The sequence below is a fragment of the Hemitrygon akajei genome, chromosome 9 (assembly GCF_048418815.1).
Source record: "Hemitrygon akajei chromosome 9, sHemAka1.3, whole genome shotgun sequence".
Classification (NCBI taxonomy): Eukaryota; Metazoa; Chordata; class Chondrichthyes; order Myliobatiformes; family Dasyatidae; genus Hemitrygon; species Hemitrygon akajei.
Genome location: NC_133132.1, coordinates 24,122,284 through 24,140,995, shown reverse-complemented (window position 1 = coordinate 24,140,995; position 18,712 = coordinate 24,122,284). Strand labels below are relative to the sequence as shown.

General features: G+C 48.7%; 1 protein-coding gene across 7 annotated transcripts in view; it reads left to right on the top strand.

Annotated features, from left to right (window-relative positions):
- The window catches only part of pisd (phosphatidylserine decarboxylase), a 177,503-nt gene that overhangs the window by 110,441 nt on the left and 48,350 nt on the right, over window positions 1-18,712 (top strand). The window contains exon 1 of one of the 7 annotated variants that reach the window (XM_073055655.1): window positions 3,015-3,150. The exons of 4 other annotated variants lie outside the window; for them this stretch is intronic. In XM_073055655.1, the coding sequence (XP_072911756.1) occupies window positions 3,092-3,150 (59 nt within the window). In that variant the 5' untranslated portion in view covers window positions 3,015-3,091. Of the gene's footprint in view, window positions 1-3,014; window positions 3,321-4,535; window positions 4,654-18,712 lie in introns of those variants that run through there. 2 more of the 7 variants (XM_073055653.1, XM_073055654.1) reach the window with 2 other exon arrangements.

Below are 18,712 nucleotides of genomic sequence, written 5' to 3'. Positions count from 1 at the left end.
TTGAAGAGCATCCAGGACATCACCAATTACAGGACAACATCACCTGACTGTGTGGGTGATGCCTCCCTCCCAGATGCGCTGTTTAACTTCTACGCCCGTTTGAGGCGGAAAATGATGTGGCGGTGAGGAAGTCCACCCCTGCTACAAATGACCAGGTGCTGTCTCTCACCGTGGCCGATGTGAGGAGAACCCTGTGCAGGGTCAACCCACAGAAGGCTGCTGGACCAGTCAACATTCCTGGTAGAGTGCTCAGAGAATGTGCAGACCAGCTAGCAGATGTTCTCACTGACATCTTCAACATCTCCCTGAGCAGCGCCATCGTTCCAACGTGTTTCAAGGCCGCCACCATCATCCCCGTGCCAAAGAAGTCTTCAGTATCCTGCCTAAATGACCACCATCATCATGAAGTGTTTCGAGAGGCTCGCCGTGAGGCATATGAAGACCTTGCTGCCCCCCTCACTAGACCCCCTGCAGTTTGCATACCGTCCCAACTGCTCAAAAGATGACGCCATTGCTATCACCCTCCACCTGGCCCTAACCCACCTGGACAAAAAAGACACATACATTCAAATGCTGTTCATAGACTTCAGTTCAGCATTCAACACAATCATCCCCCAGAAACTGATTGGAAAGCTGAGCCGACTGGGCCTGAACACCTCCCTCTGCAACTGGATCCTAGACTTCCTGACTGGGAGACCTCAGTCAGTCCGGATCAGGAGCAGCATCTCCAACACCATCACATTGAGCACGAGGGCCCTCCAGGGCTGTGTTCTCAGTCCACTGCTGTTCACTCTGCTGACCCATGACTGTGCTGCAACACACAGTTCGAACCACATCATCAAGTTCGCTGATGACACAACCGTGGTGGGTCTCATCAGCAAGAACGACGAGTCAGCTTACAGAGAGGTGCAGCGGCTAACGGACTGGTGCAGAGCCAACAACCTGTCTCTTAATGTGAACAAAATAAAAGAGATGGTTGTTGACTTCAGGAGAGCACGGAGCGACCACTCCCCGCTGAACATTGATGGCTCCTCGGTAGAGATCGTTAAGAGCACCAAATTTCTCGGTGTTCACCTGGCGGAGAATCTCACCCGGTACCTTAACACCAGCTCCATAGCAAAGAAAGCCCAAAAGCGTCTCTACTTTCTGCAAAGGCTGAGGAAAGTCCATTTTCCACTGCCCATCCTCATCAAACAGGGGTTGTATTGAGACCATCCTGAGCAGCTGCATGCATCACTGCCTGGTTTGGAAATTGCACCATCTGGGATCGTAAGACCCTTCAGTGGAAAGTGAGGTCAGCTGAGAAGATCATCTCTCTTCCCGCCATTATGGACATTTATACTACACACTGCATCTGCAAAGCAAACAGCATTATGAAGGACCCCACGCACCCCTCATACAAACTCTTCTCCCTCCTGCCGTCTGGGAGAAGGCGCCGAAGCATTCGGGCTCTCATGACCAGACGTTGTAACAGTTTCTTCCCCCGAGCTATCAGACTCCTCAATACCCAGAGCCTGGACTGACACCTTTCTGCCCCATTGTCTTTTGTATTATTTATTGTAATGCCTGCACTGTTTTGTGCACTTTATGCAGTCCTGGGAGAGAAGGGGAGGAGGGGCATTAACGGAAGAGAGAAGTCAATGTTCATGCCATCAGGTTGGAGGCTACCCTCCTCCCCTTCTTACCCCATCCCTGATATATTTAGTGTTTTTCCCCCTCTTTTTTCTCTCTCTCTTTCTGCCCATCACTGCCTGTTCTCCATCTCCCTCTGGTGCTCCCCTCCCTCTTTCTTTCTCCCTAGGCCTCCCGTCCCATGATCCTTTCCCTTCTCCAGCTCTGTATCCCTTTTGCCAATCACCTTTCCAGCTCTTAGCTTCATCTCTCCCCCTCCAGCCTTCTATCATTTCACATTTTCCCTTCCCCTTCCTACTTTCAAATCTCTTACTATCGTTCCATTCAGTTAGTCCTGACGAAGGGTCCGGCCCGAAATGTCAACAGTGCTTCTCCTTACAGATGCTGCCTGGCCTGCTGTGTTCCACTAGCATTTTGTGTGTGTTGCTTGAATTTCCAGCATCTGCAGATGCCCTCGCATTTGCTTTCTTTTCTGTGTTTTTTACGTAGTTCAGTCTAGTTATTGTACCGTATCATGCAACACCATGGTCCTGAAAAACATCGTCTCATTTTTACTATGTACTGTACCAGCAGTTATGGTCGAAATGACAATAAAAAGTGACTTGACTTGAAACCCACGCAGTCACGGGAAGGACGAGCATACTTCTTACAGACAGTATTGGAATTGAATTCAGAATTCAATGATGCCCTGAGCTGTAATAGCATCGCATTAACAGCTATACTACAATGGTAAAAGATCTAAAATTAACAACATACAACTTAAAAACTCATTACGTTATTAATTACACTTGTTTGTATCTTTACATTAGTGACAACAATTCATTGACTATAAACTGCTTTGAATATTTTAGGGTTTTGTAAGTCATGTAAACTTTATGGAGCCAGGTGGCAAAGAAGTTGCAAGGTTTTTTTACAACAGTTGTACAAGGTAAAATGTTTCAGCTAATACATACAAAATGGTGGAGTTCAGTGGTCAGGCAGCATCTTTGTAATTGAATTAAACAGTCGACGTTTTGGGCCGAGACCCTTTAGGTCTGAAAAGGGGAAAGATGCCAGACGAAGGTGGGAAGGGAAGGGATGGGAAAGTCTGAGCAGCCGCGGAGTGATCAAATAGAACTGACAAATTACTTAGGGCTTGGGAGGGAAACATTTTTATCGCTGGAGAACACCATTAGGGCCATATTAGAATGAGACTCGCCAGACAGCGAAGCTGGATCGAAAGGAATTTGTTGTTAAAGCCGGCTTTGGAATTGGTCGCGAATGTGTTGTTGGACGGAGGGGCCTGTTACCAGGCCGTATCCCTAAATAAAATCGATAAATGAATTAGGGCGAAACCTCCCCGCTCAGACTTTGGGACGGGCACGCTGGCGGGTGGCGTCGTTGGGCGCTGACGTCACGGGGCGGGGCGGGACGGGACGGAGCGGATCGGACGGCCGGAGCCGGGCTCGTGAAGCCGGTCATGTGTCCACCGAGCCCGCAGCTGCAGGGGCGGCCGGCGGCGCGGAGGGGAGGAAAATGGTGAGATGCCGCAAGTGCTTGCCACACATTACCACCTGTTACAACCTGCATAAAGTTAAAGCTCGCGTTCGGAGGGCCCGCTGCATCGATGTAAGCCCAGCAGAGCAGCATCCCGCCGACGGGCCGCTGGCGTCCACTGGTGCGGGCTCTAGCAGGCAGGCACGCTTCAGGTATGGGAACTGATCCCCGCCTCGCCGCTGCAAAGGGCCGACGGGCTAAATCCGACAGCCGACCCAGTGAAAGTAACCGGCTCGGGAAGCGCTTCAGCAAAGGAATCTTAAGAGTGTAGTCGTCCGGGAGAAAGTGTTGGCGGGATGGGCAGGATCCTGCGAACAGTTTCCTTCGAGTGGAGGGGTCACCCTAGCGGGCGAGGCTGTTAATGGAATAGGGAGGAGGAGCTTCTGGTCCGAGGGTCCATCTGTGTGTGTGGGGGGGAGAGAAGGGGAAGGGTCAGAGGGTGCCGCCAGTAGATGGAGGCAGGGAGAGATCCCACTTGGCCGAAGAGGCTGACAGTACTGAGGGATAGGATGTCATTATATCATTGCTCACAGGGAGGATGGGCGAACTCCTGGGTCACCATTGGTGGGGTGTGGGGAATCTTCTAGTCAAGGGAGGTTTCTAGTAGATTAGAGCCTGTAACGGATAGATTGAAGGCTGCTGGCTGTTGTTACCCGTCTGGGAGATGCTGTCTATAGGGAACCTGGAAAGTTGTGATGGCCTGGGAGCAGAAACTGCCCGTATGCATCATCTGGTCAAGAGCATTGTGCAAACCAGCAGTTTCTGTAGTTGGGGGGAAAGTATCTTCTCCGGAGTTGTGATTTACAGTGGGAGTTTCCTGTGGAGGAGAAGATGCCAGTTTGCTGAGAAGGAAGAGGTGCAGACTGTTACTGGCAGGAGACATTTGTGAGAGAGGTGGACCACTTTGTTATGGTTGATGGGATGGGGAAAGATCCTAATGAGGTTACATATGAAAGGGCGTCAGGATACTGGCACAATGTCTGGAAGGGGGTGCGGAAGTTGTTAGGTAGAGAAAGGAGTCAGCTTGGAGACCAGAGACTGGAGATTTTTGAGATGGGATACACAAGATTTGCTTCTTTCCTACCTGGGGAGGGGGCTGAGGCAAAGAGGGAATGGTTTTGTGGGAATGGCAAGAGAGGAGGAAGAAAATGCCTGTAGGAGCTACCTAAATGAGGAGGCTTGTTGGAATGATGGAGGAGGAGGAAAATGCCATTTGATTTGATAGAGACATGTTGATGGGGGAGGGGAAATGGTGCGGGTGGGAGAGCTGTGATTCATTGCCTGTAAAGTTGCGAATTGGATCTGAGAGGATGCAGAAGAGAGTGATTGGTGTTTCTATGCAGTGATGCTGCTTGCTGATGATTGGCTGACTACTCTCTGCAGTGGAGAGGAGAGGGGGGGAGATGGTTCATGTCTGGGGAAGCACGGTGAAATCAGTATACAGCGAATGTGTAGCGTGCCAGGCAGGAAGATGGTGCGATTCTGGTGAGTGTTGGATTTCCTCTTAGCAGTTTAGGAAGGTGTCATAGGGATGGAGGCAGTAAACAGCTAAGGGAGGTTCGTTTTTGCTAGGCTTTATAAATAATTTAAAGCAATAAATGCAAATATTACTGTTAGTGATAATCAGAAGCAGTGAAAGGCAGGGAAGAGTTAATTACCAGTCCATCTGTCATGGAAATATACAGGATGTCATAAAGAAGAATGCGATTGTGTGTGTTAAATGGGGAGGACTGCATGTATTTATATTCGTTTTTGAAGATGTGGGTTCCTTCTCGTGAAAATACAGTACCCTCCTGGTCAAACTGACTCTGGAGGGAGGAGGCAGCTTTGTAACTGCCCACAGATTGTTCGGTATGAGTTTAAAATATTCAAACATCAGACTCGACATGTTTTCCTGGTGAGGTTCCTCCATAAACTTGGCCCTCAATTAAACTGTATTAATCGAAGTTCACTTTCCAAGCATTGTAATAAATAACCCCTTTAGAACCAGATGTGCACAGGGCTTCTCAGACAAAAATGTTCTGGGAATAAGTCTGAGAACTAATATGAGTTTTAATGATTTGGGTTTCCTGGATTATACAAGACCACTTTTCTTTGCAAGCTTTGAGAAATTTGACTGGATATCAGTGTGCATTAGGTGATTGTGCCTGATATGTTTGACACAATGATTTGTAATTATTGATTAATAGTGCAATGGGAGGGCCAGTTTTGTTCACAATAAGGCTTGAAATTAACACAAAATATGCCAACAATTGTTAAATTATAACATCAAAACTGAAGCACATTTGGTGAAATGAATTTCTTAAAGACTTGACCATTTAATTCTACCTTTTGCAGCATGCTTAGCTCACTCCTGTCCCATCCAGGTTCTGATTTCATGTAAAGTTTGTTCATGCATTTCCTGTTCTCCAGCCCACTGAAATGCATTAAATGGGGCAGCATTGACCAAGCCACCCTGCTCTTCCTCTGAGAATGAGCATTTTCCAGATTCCATTGTTGCAGAGTCTATAGACTCGGGCAAGTTTCCCCTTTCTACCCGATGGAGCATCTTCTGTGCTTGTCCAGTCTATCACAAGATCATTGGTGCCACATCGTGCAGTCTCTAGTTAACATGAATTTTGAATGATCCTGGATATTTTAAATACTGCCATTACCACGAGTTATATTTCATTGCCTCCCCTCTCATACAATTGGCCATACATTCCTTTGAGCTCTTACCTAAGATATGAGAACATAAGGACTAGGAGCAGGAGTCAGGCAGATGGTTCACTCTTAGGCTTGTTCAGCTGCTCACTAAGGTCATGGCTGACCTGATTTAGGGCTCATCTCCGCTTTCTGGCCTGATCCCAGTAAGCCTTGATTTTTTTTTCCAATATCTCAGACTTGGATGTACTTAATGACTTGGAATAGAGAATCCAGAGGACTCCAAAACTGGGGGAAGGTATTAATTGCTCATCTCCATCCTTTATTCTAAAACTATGGCCCCCTCATTCGAGATTTCTCCCATAGAGATCACATGATCATAGCAACAATCCTATTAAGCCCACTTAGAATCATTTGTTGCAATGAGATCATCTTTTGTCAGTACCAGCACATAAGCTGCCTGTTGTGCACTGATAAGCTAGCACAGTTAGGACATCCTGATTACTTCTGGCTCACGTACCTTGCTACAGAGGAGAGAGCGTTTCCATGATCGGGAAGAGAATTGTAGTTCCTATTCTAATCATCATGCTTTCTAGGTATCAATTTGTTCCTCCTTTTGTAAGGATTAACCAGTTGCTTCAAATTTAATTATGGGCAGAGTGTGGCATTAGAGCCTAAAGGGGTCCTATTTGAATGAATGCATTCGTTTTTATCACTGACATCAGTATGGTCTCTCTTTATCCAGAGTGCATGTAGCACAGCAAATCATGAGCTTAGCTTTGCATTCAAATTAGCTTGGGGTCAAATTCCTCATCCCTTGAGAAATGATCACATCCTTTTTGGGTAAATGTTGGATGTGTGTCGGGGTTCCCAGTCCCAAATGCTATTCAGCAGTGTTTGCTGAAATATGTAATCACGTGATGTCATCAAAGACAGACTTGTCCTGGGTCCTATCAAATACTTTTGACACACTCAAGGTTTTTGTGAAATTTAGATACATTCTTAGTCCAGCTCTGGGCAGCATCAGATGCTGGCAAATGTCCAGATCCTCCCCAGTGAAGCACTGAGCTTGTTACCCCGATCCATTCCTACATCTCCCAACACAACACTGAGCTCTTTACCCCCGATCCATTCCTACAACTCCCAACACAACACTGAGCTCTTTACCCCGATCCATTCCTACAACTCCCAACACAACACTGAGCTCTTTATCCCGATCCATTCCTACAACTCCCAACACAACACTGAGCGCTTTACCCCGATCCATTCCTACAACACCCAACACAACACTGAGCTCTTTACCCCGATCCATTCCTACAACTCCCAACACAGCACCGAGCGCTTTACCCCGATCCACTCCTACAACTCCCAACACAACACTGAGCTCTTTACCCCCGATCCATTCCTACAACTCCCAACACAACACTGAGCGCTTTACCCCGATCCATTCCTACAACTCCCAACACAACACTGAGCTCTTTACCCCCGATCCATTCCTACAACTCCCAACACAGCACTGATCTCTTTACCCCCGATCCATTCCTACAACTCCCGACACAGCACCGAGCGCTTTACCCGGATCCACTCCTACAACTCCCGACACAGCACTGAGCTCTTTACCCCGATCCATTCCTACAACTCCCAACACAACACTGAGCTCTTTACCCCGATCCATTCCTACAACTCCCAACACAACACTGAGCTCTTTACTCCGATCCATTCCTACAACTCCCAACACAACACTGAGCTCTTTACCCCGATCCATTCCTACAACTCCCAACACAACACTGAGCTCTTAACCCCGATCCATTCCTACAACTCTCAACACAACACTGAGCTCCTTACCCGGATCCATTCCTACAACTCTCAACACAACACTGAGCTCTTTACCCCGATCCATTCCTGCAACTCCCAACACAACACTGAGCTCTTTACCCCGATCCATTCCTACAACTCCCAACACAACACTGAGCTCTTTACCCCGATCCACTCCTACAACTCCCGACGCAGCACTGAGCTCTTTACCCCCGATCCATTCCTACAACTCTCAACACAACACTGAGCTCTTTACCCCGATCCATTCCTACAACTCCCAACACAATACTGAGCTCTTTACCCCGATCCACTCCTACAACTCCCAACACAACACTGAGCTCTTTACCCCGATCCATTCCTACAACTCCCAACACAACACTGAGCTCTTTACCCCGATCCATTCCTACAACTCCCAACACAATACTGAGCGCTTTACCCCGATCCACTCCTACAACTCCCGACACAGCACTGAGCTCTTTACCCCCGATCCATTCCTACAACTCTCAACACAACACTGAGCTCTTTACCCCGATCCATTCCTACAACTCCCAATACAACACTGAGCTCTTTACCCCGATCCACTCCTACAACTCCCGACACAGCACTGAGCTCTTTACCCCCGATCCATTCCTACAACTCTCAACACAACACTGAGCTCTTTACCCCGATCCATTCCTACAACTCCCAACACAATACTGAGCTCATTACCCCGATCCATTCCTACAACTCTCAACACAACACTGAGCTCTTAACCCCGATCCATTCCTACAACTCCCAACACAGCACTGAGCTCTTTACCCCCGATCCATTCCTACAACTCCCAACACAGCACTGAGCTCTTTACCCCCGATCCATTCCTACAACTCCCAACACAACACTGAGCTCTTTACCCCGATCCATTCCTACAACTCTCAGCACAACACTGAGCTCTTTACCCCGATCCATTCCTACAACTCCCAACACAACACTGAGCTCTTTACCCCGATCCATTCCTACAACTCCCAACACAACACTGAGCTCTTTACCCCGATGCATTCCTACAACTCCCAACACAACACTGAGCTCTTTACCCCGATCCATTCCTACAACTCCCGACACAGCACTGAGCGCTTTACCTCGATCCATTCCTACAACTCCCAACACAACACTGAGCTCTTTACCGCGATCCATTCCTACAACTCCTAACACAACACTGAGCTCTTTACCCCGATCCATTCCTACAACTCCCAACACAACACTGAGCTCTTTACCCCGATGCATTCCTACAACTCCCAACACAACACTGAGCTCTTTACCCCGATCCATTCCTACAACTCCCAACACAACACTGAGCTCTTTACCGCGATCCATTCCTACAACTCCCAACACAACACTGAGCTCTTTACCCCGATCCATTCCTACAACTCCTAATGTAGCACTGAGCTCATTACCCGGATCCATTCCTACAACTCCTAATGTAGCACTGAGCTCTTTACCCCGATCCATTCCTACAACTCCCAACACAACACTGAGCTCTTTACCCCGATCCATTCCTACAACTCTCAGCACAACACTGAGCTCTTTACCCCGATCCATTCCTACAACTCCCAACACAACACTGAGCTCTTTACCCCGATCCATTCCTACAACTCCCAACACAACACTGAGCTCTTTACCCCGATGCATTCCTACAACTCCCAACACAACACTGAGCTCTTTACCCCGATCCATTCCTACAACTCCCGACACAGCACTGAGCGCTTTACCTCGATCCATTCCTACAACTCCCAACACAACACTGAGCTCTTTACCGCGATCCATTCCTACAACTCCTAACACAACACTGAGCTCTTTACCCCGATCCATTCCTACAACTCCCAACACAACACTGAGCTCTTTACCCCGATGCATTCCTACAACTCCCAACACAACACTGAGCTCTTTACCCCGATCCATTCCTACAACTCCCAACACAACACTGAGCTCTTTACCGCGATCCATTCCTACAACTCCCAACACAACACTGAGCTCTTTACCCCGATCCATTCCTACAACTCCTAATGTAGCACTGAGCTCATTACCCGGATCCATTCCTACAACTCCTAATGTAGCACTGAGCTCTTTACCCCGATCCATTCCTACAACTCCCAACACAGCACTGAGCTCTTTAACCCCGATCCATTCCTACAATTCCCAACACAGCACTGAGCTCTTTACCCCCTATCCATTCCTACAACTCCCAACACAGCACTGAGCTCTTTACCCCGATCCATTCCTACAACTCCCGACACAGCACTGAGCACTATATCCCGATCCATTCCTACAACTCCCAACACAACACTGAGCTCTTTACCCCCGATCCATTCCTACAACTCCCAACACAACACTGAGCGCTTTACCCCGATCCATTCCTACAACTCCCAACACAACACTGAGCTCTTTACCCCGATCCATTCCTACAACTCCCAACACAACACTGAGCTCTTTACCCCGATCCATTCCTACAACTCCCAACACAACACTGAGCTCTTTACCCCGATCCATTCCTACAACTCTCAACACAACACTGAGCTCTTTACCCCGATCCATGCCTATAACTCCCAACACAACACTGAGCTCTTCACCCCGATCCATTCCTACAACTCCCAACACAGCACCGAGCTCTTTACCCCGATCCATTCCTACAACTCCCAACACAACACCGAGCTCCTTACCCGGATCCATTCCTACAACTCTCAACACAACACTGAGCTCTTTACCCCGATCCATTCCTGCAACTCCCAACACAACACTGAGCTCTTTACCCCGATCCATTCCTACAACTCCCAACACAACACTGAGCTCTTTACCCCGATCCATTCCTACAACTCCCAATACAACACTGAGCTCTTTACCCCGATCCACTCCTACAACTCCCGACACAGCACTGAGCTCTTTACCCCCGATCCATTCCTACAACTCTCAACACAACACTGAGCTCTTTACCCCGATCCATTCCTACAACTCCCAACACAATACTGAGCTCATTACCCCGATCCATTCCTACAACTCTCAACACAACACTGAGCTCTTAACCCCGATCCATTCCTACAACTCCCAACACAGCACTGAGCTCTTTACCCCCGATCCATTCCTACAACTCCCAACACAGCACTGAGCTCTTTACCCCCGATCCATTCCTACAACTCCCAACACAACACTGAGCTCTTTACCCCGATCCATTCCTACAACTCTCAGCACAACACTGAGCTCTTTACCCCGATCCATTCCTACAACTCCCAACACAACACTGAGCTCTTTACCCCGATCCATTCCTACAACTCCCAACACAACACTGAGCTCTTTACCCCGATGCATTCCTACAACTCCCAACACAACACTGAGCTCTTTACCCCGATCCATTCCTACAACTCCCGACACAGCACTGAGCGCTTTACCTCGATCCATTCCTACAACTCCCAACACAACACTGAGCTCTTTACCGCGATCCATTCCTACAACTCCTAACACAACACTGAGCTCTTTACCCCGATCCATTCCTACAACTCCCAACACAACACTGAGCTCTTTACCCCGATGCATTCCTACAACTCCCAACACAACACTGAGCTCTTTACCCCGATCCATTCCTACAACTCCCAACACAACACTGAGCTCTTTACCGCGATCCATTCCTACAACTCCCAACACAACACTGAGCTCTTTACCCCGATCCATTCCTACAACTCCTAATGTAGCACTGAGCTCATTACCCGGATCCATTCCTACAACTCCTAATGTAGCACTGAGCTCTTTACCCCGATCCATTCCTACAACTCCCAACACAGCACTGAGCTCTTTAACCCCGATCCATTCCTACAATTCCCAACACAGCACTGAGCTCTTTACCCCCTATCCATTCCTACAACTCCCAACACAGCACTGAGCTCTTTACCCCGATCCATTCCTACAACTCCCGACACAGCACTGAGCACTATATCCCGATCCATTCCTACAACTCCCAACACAACACTGAGCTCTTTACCCCCGATCCATTCCTACAACTCCCAACACAACACTGAGCGCTTTACCCCGATCCATTCCTACAACTCCCAACACAACACTGAGCTCTTTACCCCGATCCATTCCTACAACTCCCAACACAACACTAAGCTCTTTACCCCGATCCATTCCTACAACTCCCGACACAGCACTGAGCGCTTTACCTCGATCCATTCCTACAACTCCCAACACAACACTGAGCTCTTTACCGCGATCCATTCCTACAACTCCTAACACAACACTGAGCTCTTTACCCCGATCCATTCCTACAACTCCCAACACAACACTGAGCTCTTTACCCCGATGCATTCCTACAACTCCCAACACAACACTGAGCTCTTTACCCCGATCCATTCCTACAACTCTCAGCACAACACTGAGCTCTTTACCCCGATCCATTCCTACAACTCCCAACACAACACTGAGCTCTTTACCCCGATCCATTCCTACAACTCCCAACACAACACTGAGCTCTTTACCCCGATGCATTCCTACAACTCCCAACACAACACTGAGCTCTTTACCCCGATCCATTCCTACAACTCCCGACACAGCACTGAGCGCTTTACCTCGATCCATTCCTACAACTCCCAACACAACACTGAGCTCTTTACCGCGATCCATTCCTACAACTCCTAACACAACACTGAGCTCTTTACCCCGATCCATTCCTACAACTCCCAACACAACACTGAGCTCTTTACCCCGATGCATTCCTACAACTCCCAACACAACACTGAGCTCTTTACCCCGATCCATTCCTACAACTCCCAACACAACACTGAGCTCTTTACCGCGATCCATTCCTACAACTCCCAACACAACACTGAGCTCTTTACCCCGATCCATTCCTACAACTCCTAATGTAGCACTGAGCTCATTACCCGGATCCATTCCTACAACTCCTAATGTAGCACTGAGCTCTTTACCCCGATCCATTCCTACAACTCCCAACACAACACTGAGCTCTTTACCCCCGATCCATTCCTACAACTCCCAACACTACACTGAGCGCTTTACCCCGATCCATTCCTACAACTCCCAACACAACACTGAGCTCTTTACCCCGATCCATTCCTACAACTCCCAACACAACACTGAGCTCTTTACCCCGATCCATTCCTACAACTCTCAACACAACACTGAGCTCTTTACCCTGATCCATGCCTATAACTCCCAACACAACACTGAGCTCTTCACCCCGATCCATTCCTACAACTCCCAACACAGCACCGAGCTCTTTACCCCGATCCACTCCTACAACTCCCAACACAACACTGAGCTCATTACCCCCGATCCATTCCTACAACTCCCAACACAACACTGAGCGCTTTACCCCGATCCATTCCTACAACTCCCAACACAGCACCGAGCGCTTTACCCCGATCCACTCCTACAACTCCCAACACAACACTGAGCTCTTTACCCCCGATCCATTCCTACAACTCCCAACACAACACTGAGCGCTTTACCCCGATCCATTCCTACAACTCCCAACACAGCACCGAGCGCTTTACCCCGATACACTCCTACAACTCCCAACACAACACTGAGCTCTTTACCCCCGATCCATTCCTACAACTCCCAACAAAGCACTGAGCTCTTTACCCCCGATCCATTCCTACAACTCCCGACACAGCACAGAGCGCTTTACTCCGATCCACTCCTACAACTCCCGACACAGCACTGAGCTCTTTACCCCCGATCCATTCCTACAACTCCCGACACAGCACTGAGCTCTTTACCCTGATCCATTCCTACAACTCCCAACACAGCACTGCGCTCTTTACCCCCATCCATTCCTACAACTCCCAACACAACACTGCGCTCTTTACCCCGATCCATTACTACAACTCCCAACACAACACTGAGCTCTTTACCTCGATCCATTCCTACAACTCTCAACACAACACTGAGCTCTTTACCCCGATCCATTCCTACAACTCCCAACACAACACTGAGCTCTTTACCCCGATCCATTCCTACAACTCCTAATGTAGCACTGAGCTCATTACCCGGATCCATTCCTACAACTCCTAATGTAGCACTGAGCTCTTTACCCCCGATCCATTCCTACAATTCCCAACACAGCACTGAGCTCTTTACTCCCGATCCATTCCTACAACTCCCAACACAGCACTGAGCTCTTTACCCCGATCCATTCCTACAACTCCCGACACAGCACTGAGCACTTTATCCCGATCCATTCCTACAACTCCCAACACAACACTGAGCTCTTTACCCCGATCCATTCCGACATCTCCCAACACAACACTGAGCTCTTTACCCCGATCCATTCCTACAACTCCCAACACAACACTGAGCTCTTTACCCCGATCCATTCCTACAACTCCCAACACAACACTGAGCTCATTACCCCGATCCATTCCTACAACTCCCAACACAACACTGAGCTCTTTACCCCGATCCATTCCTACAACTCTCAACACAACACTGAGCTCATTACCTCGATCCATTCCTACAACTCCTACTGTAGCACTGAGCTCTTTACCCCTGATCCATTCCTACAACTCCTAATGTAGCACTGAGCTCTTTACCCCTATCCATTCCTACAACTCCCAACACAACACTGAGCTCTTTACTCCGATCCATTCCTACAACTCCCGACACAACACTGAGCTCTTTACCCCGATCCATTCCTACAACTCCCAACACAGCACTGAGCTCTTTACCCCGATCCATTCCTACAACTCCCTACACAGCACCGAGCTCTTTACCCCGATCCATTCCTACAACTCTCAACACAGCACTGAGCTCTTTACCCCCGATCCATTCCTACAACTCCCAACACAGCACTGAGCTCTTTACCCCGATCCATTCCTACAACTCCCGACACAACACTGAGCTCCTTACCCCGATCCATTCCTACAACTCCCAACACAACACTGAGCTCATTACCCCGATCCATTCCTACAACTCCCAACACAACACTGAGCTCCTTACCCCGATCCATTCCTACAACTCCCAACACAACACTGAGCACTTTACCCCGATCCATTCCTACAACTCCCAACACAACACTGAGCTCTTTACCCCGATCCATTCCTACAACTCCCAACACAACACTGAGCTCTTTACCCCGATGCATTCCTACAACTCCCAACACAACACTGAGCTCTTTACCCCGATCCATTCCTACAACTCCCGACACAGCACTGAGCGCTTTACCTCGATCCATTCCTACAACTCCCAACACAACACTGAGCTCTTTACCGCGATCCATTCCTACAACTCCTAACACAACACTGAGCTCTTTACCCCGATCCATTCCTACAACTCCCAACACAACACTGAGCTCTTTACCCCGATGCATTCCTACAACTCCCAACACAACACTGAGCTCTTTACCCCGATCCATTCCTACAACTCCCAACACAACACTGAGCTCTTTACCGCGATCCATTCCTACAACTCCCAACACAACACTGAGCTCTTTACCCCGATCCATTCCTACAACTCCTAATGTAGCACTGAGCTCATTACCCGGATCCATTCCTACAACTCCTAATGTAGCACTGAGCTCTTTACCCCGATCCATTCCTACAACTCCCAACACAGCACTGAGCTCTTTAACCCCGATCCATTCCTACAATTCCCAACACAGCACTGAGCTCTTTACCCCCTATCCATTCCTACAACTCCCAACACAGCACTGAGCTCTTTACCCCGATCCATTCCTACAACTCCCGACACAGCACTGAGCACTATATCCCGATCCATTCCTACAACTCCCAACACAACACTGAGCTCTTTACCCCCGATCCATTCCTACAACTCCCAACACAACACTGAGCGCTTTACCCCGATCCATTCCTACAACTCCCAACACAACACTGAGCTCTTTACCCCGATCCATTCCTACAACTCCCAACACAACACTGAGCTCTTTACCCCGATCCATTCCTACAACTCCCAACACAACACTGAGCTCTTTACCCCGATCCATTCCTACAACTCTCAACACAACACTGAGCTCTTTACCCCGATCCATGCCTATAACTCCCAACACAACACTGAGCTCTTCACCCCGATCCATTCCTACAACTCCCAACACAGCACCGAGCTCTTTACCCCGATCCATTCCTACAACTCCCAACACAACACCGAGCTCCTTACCCGGATCCATTCCTACAACTCTCAACACAACACTGAGCTCTTTACCCCGATCCATTCCTGCAACTCCCAACACAACACTGAGCTCTTTACCCCGATCCATTCCTACAACTCCCAACACAACACTGAGCTCTTTACCCCGATCCATTCCTACAACTCCCAATACAACACTGAGCTCTTTACCCCGATCCACTCCTACAACTCCCGACACAGCACTGAGCTCTTTACCCCCGATCCATTCCTACAACTCTCAACACAACACTGAGCTCTTTACCCCGATCCATTCCTACAACTCCCAACACAATACTGAGCTCATTACCCCGATCCATTCCTACAACTCTCAACACAACACTGAGCTCTTAACCCCGATCCATTCCTACAACTCCCAACACAGCACTGAGCTCTTTACCCCCGATCCATTCCTACAACTCCCAACACAGCACTGAGCTCTTTACCCCCGATCCATTCCTACAACTCCCAACACAACACTGAGCTCTTTACCCCGATCCATTCCTACAACTCTCAGCACAACACTGAGCTCTTTACCCCGATCCATTCCTACAACTCCCAACACAACACTGAGCTCTTTACCCCGATCCATTCCTACAACTCCCAACACAACACTGAGCTCTTTACCCCGATGCATTCCTACAACTCCCAACACAACACTGAGCTCTTTACCCCGATCCATTCCTACAACTCCCGACACAGCACTGAGCGCTTTACCTCGATCCATTCCTACAACTCCCAACACAACACTGAGCTCTTTACCGCGATCCATTCCTACAACTCCTAACACAACACTGAGCTCTTTACCCCGATCCATTCCTACAACTCCCAACACAACACTGAGCTCTTTACCCCGATGCATTCCTACAACTCCCAACACAACACTGAGCTCTTTACCCCGATCCATTCCTACAACTCCCAACACAACACTGAGCTCTTTACCGCGATCCATTCCTACAACTCCCAACACAACACTGAGCTCTTTACCCCGATCCATTCCTACAACTCCTAATGTAGCACTGAGCTCATTACCCGGATCCATTCCTACAACTCCTAATGTAGCACTGAGCTCTTTACCCCGATCCATTCCTACAACTCCCAACACAGCACTGAGCTCTTTAACCCCGATCCATTCCTACAATTCCCAACACAGCACTGAGCTCTTTACCCCCTATCCATTCCTACAACTCCCAACACAGCACTGAGCTCTTTACCCCGATCCATTCCTACAACTCCCGACACAGCACTGAGCACTATATCCCGATCCATTCCTACAACTCCCAACACAACACTGAGCTCTTTACCCCCGATCCATTCCTACAACTCCCAACACAACACTGAGCGCTTTACCCCGATCCATTCCTACAACTCCCAACACAACACTGAGCTCTTTACCCCGATCCATTCCTACAACTCCCAACACAACACTAAGCTCTTTACCCCGATCCATTCCTACAACTCCCGACACAGCACTGAGCGCTTTACCTCGATCCATTCCTACAACTCCCAACACAACACTGAGCTCTTTACCGCGATCCATTCCTACAACTCCTAACACAACACTGAGCTCTTTACCCCGATCCATTCCTACAACTCCCAACACAACACTGAGCTCTTTACCCCGATGCATTCCTACAACTCCCAACACAACACTGAGCTCTTTACCCCGATCCATTCCTACAACTCTCAGCACAACACTGAGCTCTTTACCCCGATCCATTCCTACAACTCCCAACACAACACTGAGCTCTTTACCCCGATCCATTCCTACAACTCCCAACACAACACTGAGCTCTTTACCCCGATGCATTCCTACAACTCCCAACACAACACTGAGCTCTTTACCCCGATCCATTCCTACAACTCCCGACACAGCACTGAGCGCTTTACCTCGATCCATTCCTACAACTCCCAACACAACACTGAGCTCTTTACCGCGATCCATTCCTACAACTCCTAACACAACACTGAGCTCTTTACCCCGATCCATTCCTACAACTCCCAACACAACACTGAGCTCTTTACCCCGATGCATTCCTACAACTCCCAACACAACACTGAGCTCTTTACCCCGATCCATTCCTACAACTCCCAACACAACACTGAGCTCTTTACCGCGATCCATTCCTACAACTCCCAACACAACACTGAGCTCTTTACCCCGATCCATTCCTACAACTCCTAATGTAGCACTGAGCTCATTACCCGGATCCATTCCTACAACTCCTAATGTAGCACTGAGCTCTTTACCCCGATCCATTCCTACAACTCCCAACACAACACTGAGCTCTTTACCCCCGATCCATTCCTACAACTCCCAACACTACACTGAGCGCTTTACCCCGATCCATTCCTACAACTCCCAACACAACACTGAGCTCTTTACCCCGATCCATTCCTACAACTCCCAACACAACACTGAGCTCTTTACCCCGATCCATTCCTACAACTCTCAACACAACACTGAGCTCTTTACCCTGATCCATGCCTATAACTCCCAACACAACACTGAGCTCTTCACCCCGATCCATTCCTACAACTCCCAACACAGCACCGAGCTCTTTACCCCGATCCACTCCTACAACTCCCAACACAACACTGAGCTCATTACCCCCGATCCATTCCTACAACTCCCAACACAACACTGAGCGCTTTACCCCGATCCATTCCTACAACTCCCAACACAGCACCGAGCGCTTTACCCCGATCCACTCCTACAACTCCCAACACAACACTGAGCTCTTTACCCCCGATCCATTCCTACAACTCCCAACACAACACTGAGCGCTTTACCCCGATCCATTCCTACAACTCCCAACACAGCACCGAGCGCTTTACCCCGATACACTCCTACAACTCCCAACACAACACTGAGCTCTTTACCCCCGATCCATTCCTACAACTCCCAACAAAGCACTGAGCT